This window comes from Annulohypoxylon maeteangense (genome assembly GCF_022496945.1).
Source record: "Annulohypoxylon maeteangense strain CBS 123835 unplaced genomic scaffold GGS22scaffold_11, whole genome shotgun sequence".
In the NCBI taxonomy this organism is placed as follows: Eukaryota; Fungi; Ascomycota; class Sordariomycetes; order Xylariales; family Hypoxylaceae; genus Annulohypoxylon; species Annulohypoxylon maeteangense.
Genome location: NW_025953258.1, coordinates 789,555 through 808,193, shown reverse-complemented (window position 1 = coordinate 808,193; position 18,639 = coordinate 789,555). Strand labels below are relative to the sequence as shown.

The window sequence follows — 18,639 nt, the reverse complement described above, 5'->3', positions numbered from 1 at the left end:
ATCGTCATAAAATCCAATGGGCCAAGACCGGTAGCCAGTACTCGATTTGTACCGTCTTCAGAGAGGTTGTTGATACCTACGATATAGTTAGTGTGCTGTCGGAATTAGAGGAGAGATGTAACTCAAATCGGATGCTATTACGTTAAAGAGAAGGGGTTTATTCTCTCACCTAGCAAAGGGGTGTTTTTCCCCAGGGGAAGGGCGGCACGGCGGTGTTTTTTTTTTCCTTTTCCTCTGAAATTAAAAAGGATCGGTTAATGGAAGAAGGCAGTGAGTGTTTCTCGCGCGTAGAGAGGGGTTAAAGGTGGAGGGAGTGGCAGGAGCTCTTCTCGTTTTTTTTTTTTTTTCTGTTTTCGGTTTCCGTCACCCCCTTTTTTTATCGATCTTTTCTCATTCCATGGTGTGTGTAAAGCATTAGGCTGGGGGAAGGGGGATATTCTGTGTTTTTGAGTCACGCACGTCCGCATCAGGGAGTTTGGCACATCGATTCGGCATCAGCAAAGGCAGCAAAAGGAAACTGGCAAATATCCTGGCATTGTACTTCTTCGTTTTTCTGAGCTTATGCTGATGGGTTCTCCCATGTGTGATTTTATGCGTATGTGTGTCCTGTGATGAGTCTGTGCTTGAGAAGTGAGCCGTCGGGTGAAAATGTGATGGATTAGTATGAATATCGTAAAATTTACACTCTACACCGAGTATCGACGAGAGTTAGGGTAAGTGTACAAGTCATCCATGAATGCCAGTCCGGTAGTTACTTCAATCATTGAATATTTACTGAGGCTGTAAAACTATCTTATGATATATCAGGTAACCTTTTTGATAAACAAATCCTATCGTAAAACTTCAACCTCACCCCTGACTTGCTGCAATTTCTTGAGAATTCCCCCTTCATACTCCTCATATATCATACCCTCGCCCACTTAGCACATATTTCATAAACCCCATAAACCAAAGCCCGTCATGCGTTATGTCATTATATATCGTCAATTCATCACGAACCCCTCCCCCCCCATGTTATAAAGAAAGAAAGAAATTGATCAAATTGGATAGAGCCCCCCAGATAAGATTCCCGAGATTTCAAAGTGCCGCTCGAGTAGGTAGGTAAACGGCATCTATGCAGTAATGCCAGGGTTCATCGTCTTAGAAAACCGGTACACGTGAATATGTCCATTATTCGTGCAAACGACAACCATATGGCCAAAAACGCCACAAACACTCGGTCTGAACTCCTTCGGGATGAAGATGACCTTCCTGTCATACCACATGATCCACTCCTCGTCTTTCAGCGGATCTATGGAACGCCAGTAGGGACACCATGACGGAGCCTGGGATGGCTCCGTGGAAGAACTGTTGAGCGGTATGGCGCCGTATTCTGTCATGACGTGGCTTAGCCAGTGTTTGTCGAACCACATCTTCTTGATCTTGTGCTTGGTTGTGATGGTGTTCGATTTCTGGTAAGTGTTTAAATCGTGGATTCTGATCATGGAAGAGGAGCCCACCAACAGCTTCGTCGAGCCGGGGGAAATCAGAACGCTCAGTGCTTGGCCTTCTAGCTTGCGGTGTATATACCAGCCATTCTTGTTTTGTGTTCGTTTCCATATCAAGACTTTTCTATCGTTGCCGCACGTCGCGATAAGTTGGCTATCGTGGGAGAAGGAGACGCTCAAGGGATAGTCCTCATTGCCGTGTCTGAGAATTTGAGGTTTCTGGTCATCCATATCTCCTATCTTCCAGATACGAACCGCGCCGTCTTCTGAACCAGAGGCTATGTAATTCTCGTCGGGTGACCAGACGGAAAACCTGATCCAGTCCGCATGGCTGAGGAATCGGTGAAGTCGCTTGCCCGTCTTGACATCGCAGATACTGATGCTGTGATCTGTACTGGAGGAAAGCAGCATCGACCCTTTCATGGGGGAGAAGGAGACAGACACTACACTTTCCGTGTGCCCACTATCCATCCGCGGGTTGCAAAGCTCGTTGTTGGTCTCAGTGTCCCAGAGAATTAGGTGGCCCCCCTCGTGAGCTATGGCTAAGACTCGATCGTTAGGACTTAGTGATAAGTCGTTTATCCGTCCTGGCTTGAATATGCTAGTTTGTTCTGCTTCCTTTGATGTTTTGGCAAAATACCAGAGGTGTACACCAAAGTCAGAAGCTCCGGTGGCAAAGTAACCTCCCGTTGGCGAGAAAGCAATGTCGTGTAATGTTGTCGATGGAGATCTCATCACCATCAAATGTTCGCCAATCTTGGCATCCCAGATATCGATAGCTCGCTCCGTGCAAGAAGCGAGGATATACCGGTTGGCATCAGGAGAGAATGCAATAGAGTGTACCGCGCCGCGATTTGCTTCGAGAGGCTTACAGACTTCTTTTCCAGGCTCACCGGCGTCTAGTTCCCAGATCCAGACTATGCCGTCATCTGACCCGGAGGCGATAATTTTCGAGTCGGGCGAGAATGCGACAGAATTCATCGCTCCCGTGTGACAGTCGAGGGTTCGTAGTGGCTCACGCAGATGAGTAATCTCCGTAACCAGCCGAGGTTCCGTAGCTTCACTTGTTGCCTCTAACTTATCATGCTCTTTAGGTTCGCCGTTGGTCCCTAGATCATCGTGGGTTTTTAGCCAAGTGACAGCTATCTCCCCCTGTTCCAAGTCCCAGACTCTGATTTTGGAGTCACAAGCGCCTGTGGCCAATAACCTATCGTCTTTACCAAAAGCTATACATCCCACATCATTCGAATGCTCGATATAGCAACTCTTCAATGTGCCAGATTCGGATACTTCACTGTCGAGATCCCATATCCTCACTGTGCAGGAACTGTACACCGCGAGTTTGCTTCCATCGTTCGAGAAGCAAACCCTACTCACAGTCTCGGGCTCAGTCGGGAGCCTTCTCACTTCGCGGCCTGTAGACAGACTCCACATGATAATTGGGCCATCATCGCAACCGACAGCGACGATCCCTCGGCTCGAAATAGCGACACTATCGATCCATCCGCCGTGTCTCTTGAACTTATGTTGTGTCGTACCCGTTTCGGCATCCCAAATGCGCACGCTAGAGTCATCAGAACCGGAAGCTATGAGTTTTCCGTCAGACGAGAAGGCCACGGATCTCACTCGGTCGGTGTGGCCATCGAATGTCCTGATGTTACGACCCCACTGTCGGTCCATTGCTGGAGGGGATAAGAGCCAGGGGAAGGCTTTCTTAACCCATACCCTTTTGATAATGCTTTCCGTCGGACTGAAAAGAAGTGTATTATGCACACTGACATCTTTGGGGGTATTTAATGATTGATGAAGTCGAATGAAGAGATATGCATCTTGGATAATGGCTCCTAGCAGTTCGATGGTGCGATCTTGAGACTGGGCACGTCCGTTAGTAGGTAAATATTGAGATCAAGATCTTCACGGAACTTACTATCCTTAGTTGTAATGAAAAATCCAGATTTTGTAATTTGGTAGCTGCCATAGGCAGCTGCTCCTGCAAAACCAGATCTTGAACCCATTCTAAGAAGTGGTTCGAGAAGAACCAGCAGACCTTTTTGTATACATCGGGATCGTTTTCAATATCTTGTATCTCCGACAGATGTGTTATCCAGTTGAGTGTGGAATAGCAACTAGCGTCGTCTTGTGTAGCATTATTCCCATCTGCCAGTTGGGATTTTACTGTGCGCTTGTTCTTGCGGAGAGTCTCGCCTACGAATTCGATACAATTTTTCGCAAGCTCCGAATGTAGCCGAGGTAGTTGGCTGGGAGATAAGACTCTTTCCCGTACGTAGGCCTTAGCCGACTGGTGTCTAAACGAGACTCGGTTTTCGTCTGTAACTAGGAAAGCAGAGCACTTCTTTAATATGTTCATTAAATCGACTCGTTTCCCCAAGTGCGCGAGGGCATCCAGTTCATCAATGCGTAGTGTGTCATGCGTAAGAGCCATTATTGAGAGTACCATGGTGCAATACTCCTTATCCCGACGTGGAAACTTGTCGAAAATGCCAAACATACAGTCATAAAGACTGCCATTCAAGACATTGGTCCCTTTCACATCGTGAAGCAGATCGGTCGCATACCAGGTTTCTTCGGAGCGCAGTGCTTCGTAGACGATATCTACCCATAGGTAGTTTCCTTGGGACGCAAGCAATAATCCGTCAACAACTTCATCCGCAAGTTCCTCGTCATATTTCTTCGTCTTGATGAGATCTTCTACTTTGGCCGTTATGTATGCCAAAATTGTAACATTCATGCCTAATGAACGCCAACCCAATTTGAAATGTTGGCAGCCATTGTCCAGAAATGCTTTTTGGAAGCGCTCCGATTCATCACTTGAAATAAGCCATTTGATTTTGTTAGACAGCTTTAAGGACTGAGCGATCAGATCCAGAAAGTGATCGACTCCAGGCCAACCATTCCCAGATATGCAATCCTCGATAGAACCAACGACTATGTACGTTTTTGCGAAACGCTCATCTTCTATTATGTTATAAAAGATGTCAGACAAGGCCAAGAAATCGTTGGGATCGTTGAAAGATCGGCGGTCGGTGCAGTCAGCCTTCTTTGACAGGTGCGTGGCTAGATCTGGTTGGTTCGCGAGAATAAGCCATATTATGGTTTTCAAGGCTGCTGCAGGGCTATTCGACTCTTCTTTTGCTCTTGCACGATCAAAGAAAAAGAAGGATACGAAACAACCACCGGATTGTTCTTGGCTTGTTGCTGATAGTAGTGACAGCACAGCCCCCGTAAGGAGCATGGTCTTACCCTGATTATGTTCGCCCCGAACCCAGAACAACCAATTCTCTGGCTCTGTAATAACATCCCAGTTCTGGAACCACCTATATTTCGTAGTTGACGACAGATTTTTATAGAGTTGATGACCAGGATAATCTCTGGCAGCTGGAAGACTGAGTCTGGGGTCGATCACCTTAAGGTTGTCGAAGAGCGGCGTTTTAGAATATGAAGGACTCGGTTGGCGAATAACATCCTCTGAAGTCGACGGTTTAGCGCTGATAGCCCCCAAGAACCCTTCAAGCGGCTCTTTTACACGATCCTCATTGAAAATTGGCAAGGCGTTCTCCGTATCTTTCACTGTATTTAATCCTATTCGCCGAGATTGGAAGATGCTGTTGCTAGGTGTCCCAAAGGTAAGATTTCCAAGGCGGGAACATACGACGGTCATCAAGTAAGATAATATGGCCGCGTAGAGCGAGATGATCCGTTTTTTGAGATCCGCGGACGCTGCGTCGTCTTCTGCATCCTCGTCGAGCAATCTTGGCAGATGGCAGTACCATTCCATCCTAGATACGATGTAAATAAGGCCCTTGCAGTCATCGATATTCTCTTTAGTTGGTTGTAGAACTACCTGTTTTCTCTGGTAAGAAAATGTAACATTGATCAAATAAGTTGTGAAGAGTCATCATACCTCCGATGCTGCATAAGATATAGCAACCCATGCAGGCACTGCCTCTGCCGGCGTCATTGAGACTGTGTTCTTGATAATATCACCAAGCGATATGCCGTTATTATGACTGCTGCCACCTTCACCCTGAAGCCAGAGATCGAAAAGCTCTTTCATTTGGCCACGCCTAGATTTCCAGTCTCTTTTGTCGATCAGGTTTGCAAACGTGTCAGAAGATGTGCTTTGTGGCGGCAGGTCTGGAACAGACTTCCCTAGATTTGGAGATAATATTGTCTCATACCAAAGCACGAGTCTGGAATTTTTCTCTTGGAGGGACTCATATGCTTCATCCCAGGGGGATTTTCCCGTCGTCTGAACCTCGACGACTTGTGGCAATATAGGCTCCGGTGGCTTCTCTAGTATATTGCTCGGATCTGGGTCAGATGCCACTAGAGGTTGAGACTTTATAGACTGTTCTGGACTTTCTATTGCAAGCTGAACAGTGCTATTCTGCTGATCCTGCTGACCCAGGGCTTCTTCTGTTGGCTCTGGTTGCAGTATTTCCCTGCTCTTGACAATCGGGCTGGGTGAGATCTGGGGTTCTATCTCGACAGTCTGAGGCGTTGAGATCCCCGCTGGAATCTCACGGATCTCATGGGGAATATCAGGGCTTGGTGTATCTCTAGTTGATAATAGCAACTTCTGTTTTTCGCTCTTGGACTGTCTTTTGATTCCAAATCCCGCCGTTAATCTTCTTATCCCCCTTCTTATCCCTTTCTCTTTCTTCTCGTCCCGATCACTCATCGTTGTGATGTTTCGCCCAGAAATATCCTCTGAATTCATTCAATAATCCCGAGTATAGCTTACCGAGAAGAGGAATCGGTGTACTGAATAGACAGATAGGTAAAAAGATCTAAAAATGAATTACCTAGGTAACATATAGGTTCCAAGTTGATGCGCAGCTTATAGTCAAGGCTATGCCACTCTCATAAAGCGTTAAGATTGTGAACAATGTCGAGGTGCGAATCGGAACAGGCCCTGTTGTCTTATCCAAGGCTTTATTATTTCAATATTGCTCTTGCTTGGGCACCTACGTTGACAATTTCAACAGGTGGCATGTCACATATTATTTAGGTTCCAGTAGGTAGGTGTGTAAGTCCGTGCAGCATTCTAGGGGAGCCAGGCTATTCTTCTTGATGAACGGGCGAAGAATGGTATGGTTCTTGACTAGGTACCTACATAGGTAGGGATGCCTAATGGATTGACAACACATGAGGTGCTGTCTTGATTTGCGGTCGGCAGACGTGAGGCGATCCTTAATAAGTTAAGTTTGCTTAGTTGTTCAGCGTGTATCTCCATTTGAAATGCTCGTTTACTCTATTCGTAAAATCGGTTGTCTATAGGTCTTGACGTGGCCCGCATAGATTTTGGCCGGAATATTTGGCCATTAGCAGGTCTGTTTGATCTTCTCACACCTCTACTAATTCTCCGTACACTCCCCACAGGCGACATCATTCAGTAACGGGAGTGGCAGTCCCGGCAGCAATAACTGCTGCTACCAAATTATCGCTGATGGACATAGAAGCATTGAGGAAGGGTACGGAATGGTAGTCATACTCATCTTTCTGACTATGATCTAAAGGACTGTCACATTGCTTAGAAGTCATAGTGATGGCCTCGGTCCCGTAAGTACATAGAGAAAGGAAAATTGAAAAAATAATGGATACTGTCGCTCAATAATAGATATTCAGTTACCTAGATCGCGTTGGTCCTGGAGGCTTTCTAGAGTTGCTTAATTGACTGGACCCTGTAGTTGTTGCAGTTGTTGCTCTTAAATTCTAAGTTGAGCATTCGAGCCTGCAAGATTTGTTCTATTGTCTGATTACGTAAACCATACTCCCCTCACCGATAACGCCTATCGGAGTTATCGATTTGTGTATCTCGCTGTCTCGGAAACCCGACGTTGGCGGGGTTCATATACATAAACCCATAGGAATTTATTTTGGAACGGACCTTCTAAATGATGAGAATTGGATAACCTTTGATGGACGCCTACTACCTAGGTAGGTACCTAATGTAATGAAGGGGTCTTGAAATGGGAGTAGTTACCTAATAGTATTGGAATTTGAAACTACTTTAATATATGTAGGCAGGTATATTCCTTCCATCAACGTTCTTCTGTTCCTTTCAACTTCCATTTTTCGTCTTCGTATCCGGTAGACGGGCTAGCAGTACCTAGAATGAACTAACATACCCATACCTATACACATATTTCCAAGTTATCCCGGCACATATACAGTTAGGAATCCCCTAAGCGTTTCTATTTATTTGGGGGAAATTGAACATGAAGTTCCATTTACTGGAATATACGATAGGTTACCTATAAATAGATCGCAACATCTTGGCTAGTTGTGTTGTCATCGTTATACGAACCTCATGGGTCTAGAAAGTGGCAAAGCGATAATTGTACTTCTATTTTATTCACGTATCCAACGAAGCGCATCGCTCATGGCGTTGCCGGCTCACTTGTCAATATGTAGCATACCTAATATGTAAGTCGTGCACAGAGTAAATGCTATTGATCTACCTGTCGGGTTGTTGTAAATCGATCCTTTTCTCCTTCATATCATACAGGTGGAAGATAACAATCAATTAATGAAAAACAAATTTATATGATATCAATTCTTGTCAGATACACACATCGCTAATGGGAAAGAAGTCTCTTTATCTCGTTGGTCAAGTCTACCTAGTCGAGGGTATCCACTTCATGTAGACTAGAAGTACTTGAGTCGAGAGCCCGAATACTTTTCCCTAGCATGCGAACCACCTTCTGCGCTGTCGACAACTAACGTACATCATAATACACACATTCATTCGTTATGCCGCAACTACCCCAGGATACTAATTAAAAGCCAAGCGACACGGCCGCAGCATTTAAATCCATTAAATCGTCCGCGCGCAGCGCTTTCGCAGCCCATATTACGGTCCCTCTCCCATCCACAGCGAACAGGCCAGCCTGCTGCCATTTATTCCCCATCACCGTCGAAGGCCCCTCGCTTGCCTCCGGAGCACCTCCTACGCCGGTCGTGGTGGCGCTAGTGGTGCTGTTGGCCGTTGCGTCCTGCTTGAAACTGCCCGTCCGTTGGAGGGAGTTCGCCACTTTTATACCGAGCCAGCCCTTCTCCTTCCAGCCCTGCATCTGTGTGGTGGGGTTGAACATGTACCAGAAGTTCGACAGGCCGAGCCCCCACGCAGCGTAGACAGCGCGGTCTTCGTCAATGACGACTTCCACGTTCCACGCGCCGCCTAGTATGTCGACCCATTTCCACGTCGCTTCGCGCGAAGAATGCGACACGGCGATGCAGGTGAGTCTGCCTTGATTCTTGATTGCGAGATCTCGGAGGGCTAGGAAGGATTTCTGTGCGACTGCGAACTCGATGTGGTTAGTGACACAAGATTGGCAGTGATATTGTGGCAGTGGGGGCAAGTCATACAAGCACATCCGACGCAACGTAGGAAGAGCACTATAACGGGCTTTCCGCCACCAAACGTGAGCTGGCGATCTCGGTCTAGAGGAGCTAGGTCTCCAGGCTTAGGGCATTCAGCGACGGGAACTGGTGGAGGTACGGGCGATAACCAGGCCTGTGCCGTAAGTGGTAGTTTCTTAGTACTCATCCACGCTGGCCACCCTGAATTTGACTCTTCTAAATCGTCGAGACCAGGTAGGGAACCATCGCTTGGTTTACTGGGTTTACTGGATTTTGACGAGAAGTCGAAAGCATCGCTAGACAACCCGACCTTCCTCATCGCCAGTTTCGTAGTCAAGCTTGCAAACATCTTGAACTCTTACTCTTTCGAATATTCAAAATAACAAAAATAGCGTTAATGCAAATAAATGGAATTGCTGAAATCAAGCCACAATAGTAACACCGTACTAGGAAATCAAAAGAATAATGAGAAAGAAACGAAGAAATGATCCTAAACGAGGATCATTCGGATAATAGAGGGGAGAAAAGGAAACATAAAACGAAAAGAAATGTCCCTGGTGCCATAGCACAAGGCTGAGGGAGCTCCTTGATACAGGGACCGTCTCAACCTTTACAACCTTTGCGTCGCCTGAGATACAATCCTAGCACTGCGATTGAAACCCTAGCTGGACCCCTTGAATTTCGCGAGGCTGATGCCAAGAACGCCTCGAAGATTCGCGTCGTCCCAATTAGTTGAAATTGGAACTAATCGGGAATAGTTTCTCATCTAACCCGTGGTAGCGAACTCAGTCTCCGCGGGGTCAACTAAACTCAATCGAAGACTATTCGGGTTGTTGAATCCTTCAGTGCATGCATACATGGTAGGAGGTCATGGGTGAATCTTCTAGGCTGCTAGGGACGGCGTATATAGTAGAATGCCCTGATACTCTCAGCTCCTGAATGGGTACCAAGCTCTATTATTGGAGGATAAACCCCCACGCTATAGTCTAAGAGTGTCGGCTGAAGGTCTCATGCTAAGACACGGGAGATCCTTTACTAGAATTTGAGGATTAATTTTGTTGGCGGAAGAGGAGCTGCGACAAGTCCTCGGAGCTCCCATTCCGCGAAAGTAATACATATTTCGAAAGGCGAGACGAGTGGGTTTAAATCTGTCATTCCGCATCCTATCTTCTCTAATCAACTGCTCTGGAAGGTTACGTTACTCGTCAATAAATTCATATGAGGAGCAACTTACGATGGAGATATTGATTACCATCATACATGGCAGCTCTTACACAAAAAGGTTGTGCGTCCAAGTCTAGATCACTCAGATATCCTGTAAAGGGTGGGATCGGAGATATGGTACCTGCATGTCAATTCTTCCATATCTCCAAGTTGCCAAAAGTAGGAAATGTTGGCCATCCCGGCGGATCGAGGTAAATAGCTCGACGACGCATCTTATCGTCGTAATGGGAAATGGCCCAAGAAGACGGTATAGCCGGCTCTGGTGCGACTGAGAGGTAGCTATATTATTGAACTTTGATGCGAGCACGGATTTATTGACCGCTTAGCTCATCATAACATTGGACCAATGCTCAAGATCAATCGCTCTAGTGATGTGGGAACGATGCTAAAATTTGCCTAAGTTACCTACCTCTCTAGTGCCTTGGTAACCTCTCTAAGTCTTTTTGATGGCATCATCTCAAATGACAATAAAGATACGGCAGAGTCCTATCCGCGTAAACCGCTGGGCGCGAGCTCATAACGACGTAACTAGACCAAGTACATACATAACAGGTAGGTACCAAATCGTAGAATCTCTTTCGTAAACTTATGTCAGATTCGCTGACTGCTTAGGCGTGGCACCTACGCCCAGCTGGGATAACCCGCCTATGTATTTACCTAGTAGTAGGTTATTGAATAATTGAGCTTTTGTGTTACTATCGTACCGAGGAATCGAATTACCTTGATGGTATATATATAGGACATGGGGCCAGGAGAAGGATTCCCATAACCTAGTGCCTAGCAAAATAGTCCTATTGGTAGGAGTTGGCGTATGACGTCAAAGAGACTTAGGACGTAGGTAGCTAGGCGTCCCTGGGACTCTAGCAAACTTCTGAAAGAACTAGCGATGTGCCTTGCTTCAGGCTTCTAATATCCTAACTGAGCGAGGACGGGGGATGCATGATTCGTCGGTCAGAGATGATAGGCTGACGAGGGCGGTTACATCACTCGTACTTCGCGACTTCGCATGTTGTACAACCATCTACGTTAGTGGCGGGATCTGAAGACTTCTTACTTACCTAGGTATATTGAAAGGTCTCTGGTCGGCTGTCTGTACAATCGGATGATATGAGAATCGTATGGGCGAGGCGTTTGTAACTTTATATCGTGAGACCAACGGCGGGCTATAAGACCCCAAAGACTCGTAACGGCTTGGTGGATACGGAGTCTTATTAGGCCTTGCGACTTGAAATACAATCAAGACTCTTTGTTAAATATATTTCTGAAGTTGATCGACAGGGACAGGGCCGTCCCGTGTGGTTGGTTTGCCGTTCGACAGAGGCATTAGTCAAATTAGGGACCTCGCCGGATGCTCGGGTTGCATGTGGCCAATAGGTGTCCGGAGGAAGTGTGAGGAAGAGGAATACAGCCTTATGATAAAGTGACAAAGCATCGAGAAGAACATCTACCTAATAAGTATGCATGTTGGTGGCATGGATAGCTGCAAGGTAACTAATAAGTAAGTATGTAAACTCGAGGAATTGCTCGTTATGGTCGGTTTAAATACTTCGACCCATTCGCACCAATAATTAAGACTCGGCGCCTCACTCACCTACCTAATAGAGCATTACTCTGTAAGATATAAATGATGTTGGGTAATATTGGAGGTCAACTGGTGGTAAGAGGATCAAGTGCAATTATCTAGAGAACTGAATCATTTTGTCATAATTTAAGAGAGAATGAGAAAAATCATTCGACTTGATGAAACATGGAAGGACAAACCCAGGAAGTTCTATTCGTCCTATTGATGTTACATTAGCGCTGCGGATTAGAACTCAACTGACAACATTAAACCCTATACGAACAAAGGGAAGGAAAGAACCTAGAAGTTTAAAGGTCTCAACTGTCTCTAATATTAATTTATTTAGAGTACATTAATATGTGATGTATCTCTTTCCCCTTACCACTGGGCACGTCGTCCTCTATTTAGTACATACATGTACATACCAAGTGGTAAAGATTACCTCATAAATGTCAAATATGTTGGTAATAGGCTACTTTTTTCGAGTCGCATAAATACATATTCATCTATCTAACAATCCAAACGCCTCTCTGACTCTTAATCTTAAGGGTACGCGTTGACAAGTTGGGTCACCCTAATAACTGTAATAACCCAGCTTTCTAGATCTATTCTAATTCTAGAATTTGACTGGTTAAGTATGAAATGAAACTATATTTCTTATTATTATACCTATTCCAACATTCTTTAACGTCTATCGCTGCAGAAAGTACCCTTCGTCTATGTACCTCGTCCCGAGCACGCCCCCTTTCTCCACTGTTGGTACATACGTCTCTGACCTTCAGTTATCAGTTATTGCCATAATTATTCTGTTAGTTACATACCTACGCATGTACAATACTTGTAACCCGAAGAAGATCATATGGGATTACATTGTAGAAGGTGCTAGCGTAATCCCGTACTTCAAGCAATTCGGTAGCACTAAACATTACTGGACAGGCCACTGTAAAGGCAGTCCTGGAGCACGCGCCACACTCCGCACGCTAAACCAGCTATAGTTGGCGTATAGTGAGTGGATCATGGGAAGAGTACGCGCTCGCGCTCCTGCTCGCTCCAGTCGCTCCAGTCAGGCTCAGCAGACACACAGGGCTTATTTACCGTATTACGCACAGGCGTAGGTGGGCAAAGGAGGGTAAGGAGCAAGGTACCAGGGCTGCCAGGCACTCTCCGACAGGGGAAGTAGACTCTGGGACGACCCGCAATATACCTCCGATAACCCTTTCCATCGCCCTGTTCTGGGTCACTAGGGTCTTCTCTAGGGTTTCCTCTAACATTTTCTAGCTGGTAACTGCATAACGAAGACGGGTAATGCATTCTGCAATGCACTTGCACTTCATCACCCTCAGTCTAATTAACTTTACCTTTACTAACCTTTACCTGCTTTACTTGCTTTGCCTACACCTGCCTCCACTGCACCTACTGCACATTGCTACTTCCTCTACATACAACGAAGTCCCTTTTTTGTGCTTGGCTATTGGAACTGCCCTACCACTTTCTACCATCACATCACCACATACCACTTTACAACTACCACGACCACGACCACGACCATCACCGCTTCCAACTGTATGATATACGTACTTGACGCTTGTCACAGTTTCTGTGATCTCTGTTTTACATCCTCCATATACCTCTCTTCCCCCCCTTTACCTTCGACATTAAAGTAAAAGTGGAAGTGGAAGTAGAAGTGGAAAAGGGTACAGCAGCGGCAATTGCAAATTACTACTATTACGACTACAACTACTTTGACCCTTTTTGTCTCTTGCAAATTCGAAAAGTTCTTTTTATTTTCTTCTCTTCTACTTCTGGAGATACCCCTTTTATAAACCCACACGTCGATTCGTGTGCCGTGTGTTGCTTATTTCACTCACTCGTTCCTTCAATTGAATCTATTGTCCCTTTCTTTTTAGCGCGTCTGGTCTATCCCAAAAGTCAACCTGTAAATGCTTCTCAGTTTATGCGAGTTTTCTCGACAATCGATCTATTGATGTTTCTCGACGTCTTCTGAGAACTGCCTCATGAACCCTCCGTCAACAGCATTCTAGCGGTAAAGACATACCATAATCTTCGATATTGATAAACGGGCTCGGTCTTGCTCCGAACTGAGCGCACACGTTAGTGAGCTGTCATCTTAAAAGCCGACCCAACTCTCGCTCCTTTTTTGGCCTCGCCTCGCCGATCCTCCGATTTCCCATCCTTTCCGTCCTAATCCGCCTCTCTCGGTAGGCTAGCCACGAAAAGTCGATAACCTCCTAATACCCGTAGTCTTTGCCGTTCACGATCGTCGACGAGTTGTTGTTATTGTTGTTGCTGTGGATAATCAAGACCGAGGCAGAATATAATACGCTCTTCGTTTCTAGTCGCGTTACTAGCCATTCGTTTGACCATCCATAGTCAAGTTCCTCTCGGTTGTTTGTGCGGGGCCCATCTTTAATGGAAGGCCGGCCTATAACGGCAGACTCGAAACATAATTACCCATCTCAACCTCTCTGGAATAGGTCGACTTCGAGTCCATCGATTCCTAGACTCAGTACGCTGGCCAACGGGAACACCGATCAAGTTTCTACTTCCCAGTATCTTACAGCCCAGGTGGACTGGATTCCAATATTTTTCCCTCAACAATCTTCACTTTACCAAGCTCAACTTCTTCAATACAACAAACTCATTGCGCCTGGACGAGGCGGTGGTCTTCAGACTGCTCCCTTGCCTCCGTTATTATCAACCCACAGCGTCCACGTCGGACCAAGGTCTCGTTCCTCATCCAAAGTGTCGAACAAGGATTCCCGCGCTAGGCAGAGCTCCCAGAATTGCCATGCTACTAGAGGCAATCACGGTGCCAGCAATAAAGCCGATCGCGCGCTTATAACAGGCAGAGACACGCCGCCTAAGATGCCGCCCAAAAAGTCAGACCTGTCACATACTCTTGCTGCAAGACCTAAGCCGTCTACCTCCCCTTCGAATTTACCTCCACATTCGAATTCCGTCCCTTCGACCCCTCAGCAACATGCGCGCAAATTTTCCTTCGAGTCTAGAGATCATTCCCCAAATGCCAACCAATCGCACTCTCCACGATCCGCCTATTCCGAGACTAATGGCGCCCTGCCATCCTTGCGCCCTCTGCCACCGCGGCAAGGTGGCTGTAGGTACGAATCTGGCCTAAAGTTCTTCCGTCGAAGAATACCCTACAGCATCGGAAGTGACATGCTAGAGAAGGCAGCGCTGCAAAATATCAAGAGCAAGCTTTCCAAAGAAGATGAGAAAAAACTTACTGCAGACATGTCCGAGCTCTTTGGCCGGTTAAAACCGACCAAAAAAGTAGAGGACAAACGGCGTATGCTGGTACAGAAGTTGGAAAAGCTTCTGAACGATGCTTGGCCAGGCCATGACATCCGTGTCCATCTTTTCGGCTCCTCGGAAAATATGCTATGCTCGGATGATTCTGACGGTTTGTGGTCCTTCCCTACGCAACGTTAATTCCGAAATCAACTAACATTTTTCTTGTAGTGGACATTTGCATAGTAACTCCATGGAAGGAGCTTGAAGAGGTCTGCATGCTTGCGGATTTGCTGGCGAAACGTAAGAACTCGTGACCTCCACATTTGTGCCACTTTTGCTAACATATATATTTTAGACGGAATGCAGAAAGTGGTCTGCGTATCCTCTGCCAAGGTACCAATCGTGAAGATTTGGGATCCTGAGCTGGAATTGGCTTGTGACATGAACGTCAACAACACGTTAGCTTTGGAAAACACTCGTATGATCAAGACGTATGTCCAGATCGACAAACGAGTACAGCCTTTGGCAATGATAATCAAGTACTGGACAAGACGAAGAATTGTGAATGATGCTGGTAAGTGGATGAGGCCTACTGCTATAGGTATCTGAATGTTCTGCTGACAGCAACAGCTTATGGCGGGACTCTAAGCTCATATACGTGGATATGCATGATCATTGCATTTCTACAACTGCGACAACCTCCCATTTTACCCACATTACACCAACGGCTTCAGGAGACGCTTCCCGGCAGTGATAGTGACATAGCTTCATTTGCTGATGACATCGATAAGCTGCAGGATTTTGGAATCAAGAACAAGTCTACATTAGGCGAGTTGTTGTTTGAGTTCTTCCGATTTTACGCCCACGAGTTTGATTATAGCAAGGATGTACTATCCGTGAGGCTAGGCAAGGTGATCAGCAAGAAGGACAAGAAGTGGCTATTCAGTATGAATAATCAACTCTGCGTTGAGGAGCCATTTAACACCACCCGTAATCTTGGCAACACAGCTGACGACACTGCGTTTCGAGGCCTTCACCTTGAGCTTCGTCGTGCCTTTGATCTTATTGCTGAAGGCAAACTCGACGAATGTTGTGAACAGTACGTATATCCGAAGGAGGAGGAAAAGATATTCCAAAAACCGCCGTCAGTTTCGCGACCTGTCATGTTGCGAAGCGCTTCTCAGCAACAATCCAACCGTGGAGGTCGCGGAGGCGGTTTCCGCGGAAACCGACAGCAAGGCCAGCACCGGAATAACAGCAACAACAACAGTCGGAGGACATCGTCAACCGTACCCTATGACACCAACGGAAGCCCGATGTTCATCCCAACCGGATACCAGGTAGCGATGACGCCTCAAGAGGCTGTAATGTACATGCAGCCTACAACGGATTTGATGGCGCAAACGATATCTGCTCTGACATTGCAGGAGAATAATCTTCGGTTCCTCCAGTATGCACAATCGCAAGCATTTCATATGGGTCAAATGCAGGGCAATGCGTCCCAGACGCAACCTTCGTCAACGGAACGATCTAGAACCAATTCTTTTGATACTCCACCCCTTAGTGCCCCTATACGCCCGGAGATGTATTACTACCCAATGCAATTCCCTCAAGCGTTTTACGCTCAACAGGCCTTTCCGACCTACCCGTCGTCTCCATCGACTAGCCACGCCGCTGAATTTCGAAGAAGTTCGCATCGATCGACGGCTGCTAGCGAGGCTAGTCACGGCGTAGCTGGAAGTGCGATGAGGTCACAGTCACAACCCGCATCACGGACTGGTATCCCGACTGCTCAGAACCTGGCCGGCCCCAGCCAATTGTCGAATGGGGCCACTAATGTTCCCGCTAGGCATATTAACGGGATCCCAATGCCTAGTTTCATTCCCGATGAGAGCCATGACAATGAACATGAAGGATCGATAGCAGTCACCCCACCCGAAGATGAGAGAGATCAAAGCTACTACGCAGACCCGTCTAGCCCGCCCCGAAGAACAAGTGCCACAACTAGTAGCATACCTGCGTTTGGAGATATTGCGACACAAGCACCCAATCCTACTACCAACCCCAATCAGAGTAGAGGACGCTTGTCTTCGGATCAGTTGCCTCAGTCAATACTGGATAGGATTAAGCAGAACTCTCGTCCTCCTTCACCTTCGTTAAATCATAACAGAGCTTACTCTGTAGGTCGAAGTTCAGCCCCTCTTGCATCTGCACCATTCGCAGCGGCGGCAGGATCGCAATCTCGTGATACGACGCCATTAGTTGTTAACGGTTCTATGTCTAAGCTATCGAACGGTAGTTCACCTCGACAGCCTTCGCAGAGCGAGTTCACCTCGGCCCAGTACGCTGGCTATGACAATGCCCTTCATATTAATCAGCGCCTTGAGGCGAATAATTTCGCCGCCGAAACGTCTTTCACGTATCCTCCTGGCCCCTCCGCACCTCGAAAAGCAAATTCCCCGACGTCAGATCGACCAGTCGTCGTCAATGGGTCATCAAACGCCGCTTCGCCGATGACTAATCAAATACCCGGATCCCAGTTGTCTCATGACATGACACTAAGCCCGGCAGGCAATCACTTTCATATGATGAATATGTCCCCAGTGCCGGCTGCGTCTGATGGCAACGCAATTGCCCCGAATAGTCTACCGCGGTTTCCCATTCGTTCGACGCCGAGTCCACTCATTGCACAATTGGATCTTGCAACAGAGCATCGTTTACAGTCGTCCGAGCAGTCGCACCTTTCCCCAGTCTACGAGACTAACAGTCCATCTCCGAGTTTCAATAGGAGATTGGACCTGCCTTTCGACCAGGCGCCAGCACTTGCGAACACAGTAGCACACAACCAACCGGACTTTAAACCTGAGTCGGCTAAGGGCAAACAGAAGTCACCAATCGAGCCCCCGCCATCTAGGTTAGAAAGTATCCCGCTCCCGAACCCCAGAGTTAATGGCTTGGCAAGAGAAAACGGACATGTGCGAGGTGTTAAAAGTGAGAGTGATAACGCCGGTAGTGGATGGCAAAAGATGACGAGGGGCAGGAAGAAGGGCAACGATACGAAGCCACGAAGCGAGGTCTATCCACAGAGTGAGCAGTTGCCCAAAAACGACTCGGAAAGGAAGGGAGGCTGAGTCGAGTATCACTTTGGATACTACCCGAGCAATTAGACGGTGGCCATATTTTGTCTCGGTGTCGATCTCTTATTTGAGATGCCTGGCGTTGAATTGGACATGATCTGAGTCCTGGTTATCACATGTGGATAACGTTTTCAGCCAGGTCGCACAGCCTCCAAATCCTCGGTAACCTGATTACTCGCCAAGGGTGGATACGCTCGTTAATTCGCAAATTAATTAGGTCATGTTATATTTGACACGAGATATTATCGATACCGGAGTTTCGTATCGGGCTGAGAACTCGGATTGGATGTCTCTGGACGAATGTGGGAAGAGATGATGCTTATGTCATTATGCAATGCTAGGCTAGGTGGCGCTATAATTGGCTATCCTGCCTAGCACGGCGCGCTTTCAGAGATACCACCGGTAGGGTAGAGCAAAGGGGGTGAATTGACTGGAGTTAAGTTCTGGTATTAATTTCCTTAGGTTGTACATTTGCACATCAGGGGCCGGGTAGCAAAGGGTCACCAAAGGAGTCTAGGTCATATATACTAGAGCATTATAAGGTGTGCGGGGGCGCCTCGATATCCAGAAA

The 18,639-nt window shown here is 46.8% G+C and overlaps 4 protein-coding genes across 4 annotated transcripts; 2 read left to right on the top strand and 2 right to left on the bottom strand.

Moving 5' to 3' along the window:
- Positions 1-754: 754 nt before the first annotated feature.
- GGS22DRAFT_27208 (WD40 repeat-like protein) lies at positions 755-6,578 on the bottom strand. The gene is made up of 3 exons (XM_047966665.1): positions 5,410-6,578; positions 3,415-5,349; positions 755-3,359 (listed from the first exon to the last, which is right to left on the bottom strand). The coding sequence occupies exons 1-3, from the start codon at positions 6,226-6,228 to the stop codon at positions 1,113-1,115; spliced, it is 5,001 nt and encodes a 1,666-aa protein (XP_047817734.1). The 5' UTR covers positions 6,229-6,578; the 3' UTR covers positions 755-1,112.
- Positions 6,579-8,057: 1,479 nt separating this feature from the next.
- GGS22DRAFT_166347 (uncharacterized protein) lies at positions 8,058-9,519 on the bottom strand. The gene is made up of 2 exons (XM_047961836.1): positions 8,880-9,519; positions 8,058-8,811 (listed from the first exon to the last, which is right to left on the bottom strand). Exons 1-2 carry the CDS (start codon positions 9,220-9,222, stop codon positions 8,291-8,293), a joined length of 864 nt encoding a protein of 287 aa, XP_047817733.1. The 5' UTR covers positions 9,223-9,519; the 3' UTR covers positions 8,058-8,290.
- A 3,429-nt stretch (positions 9,520-12,948) lies between these two features.
- On the top strand, positions 12,949-13,426 carry GGS22DRAFT_166346 (uncharacterized protein). The gene has a single exon (XM_047961835.1). The coding sequence runs from the start codon at positions 12,964-12,966 to the stop codon at positions 13,225-13,227; it is 264 nt and encodes an 87-aa protein (XP_047817732.1). The 5' UTR covers positions 12,949-12,963; the 3' UTR covers positions 13,228-13,426.
- A 232-nt stretch (positions 13,427-13,658) lies between these two features.
- On the top strand, positions 13,659-18,399 carry GGS22DRAFT_27175 (uncharacterized protein). The gene is made up of 4 exons (XM_047966664.1): positions 13,659-15,100; positions 15,160-15,231; positions 15,287-15,505; positions 15,562-18,399. The coding sequence occupies exons 1-4, from the start codon at positions 14,089-14,091 to the stop codon at positions 18,060-18,062; spliced, it is 3,804 nt and encodes a 1,267-aa protein (XP_047817731.1). The 5' UTR covers positions 13,659-14,088; the 3' UTR covers positions 18,063-18,399.
- The last annotated feature ends 240 nt before the right edge of the window (positions 18,400-18,639 follow it).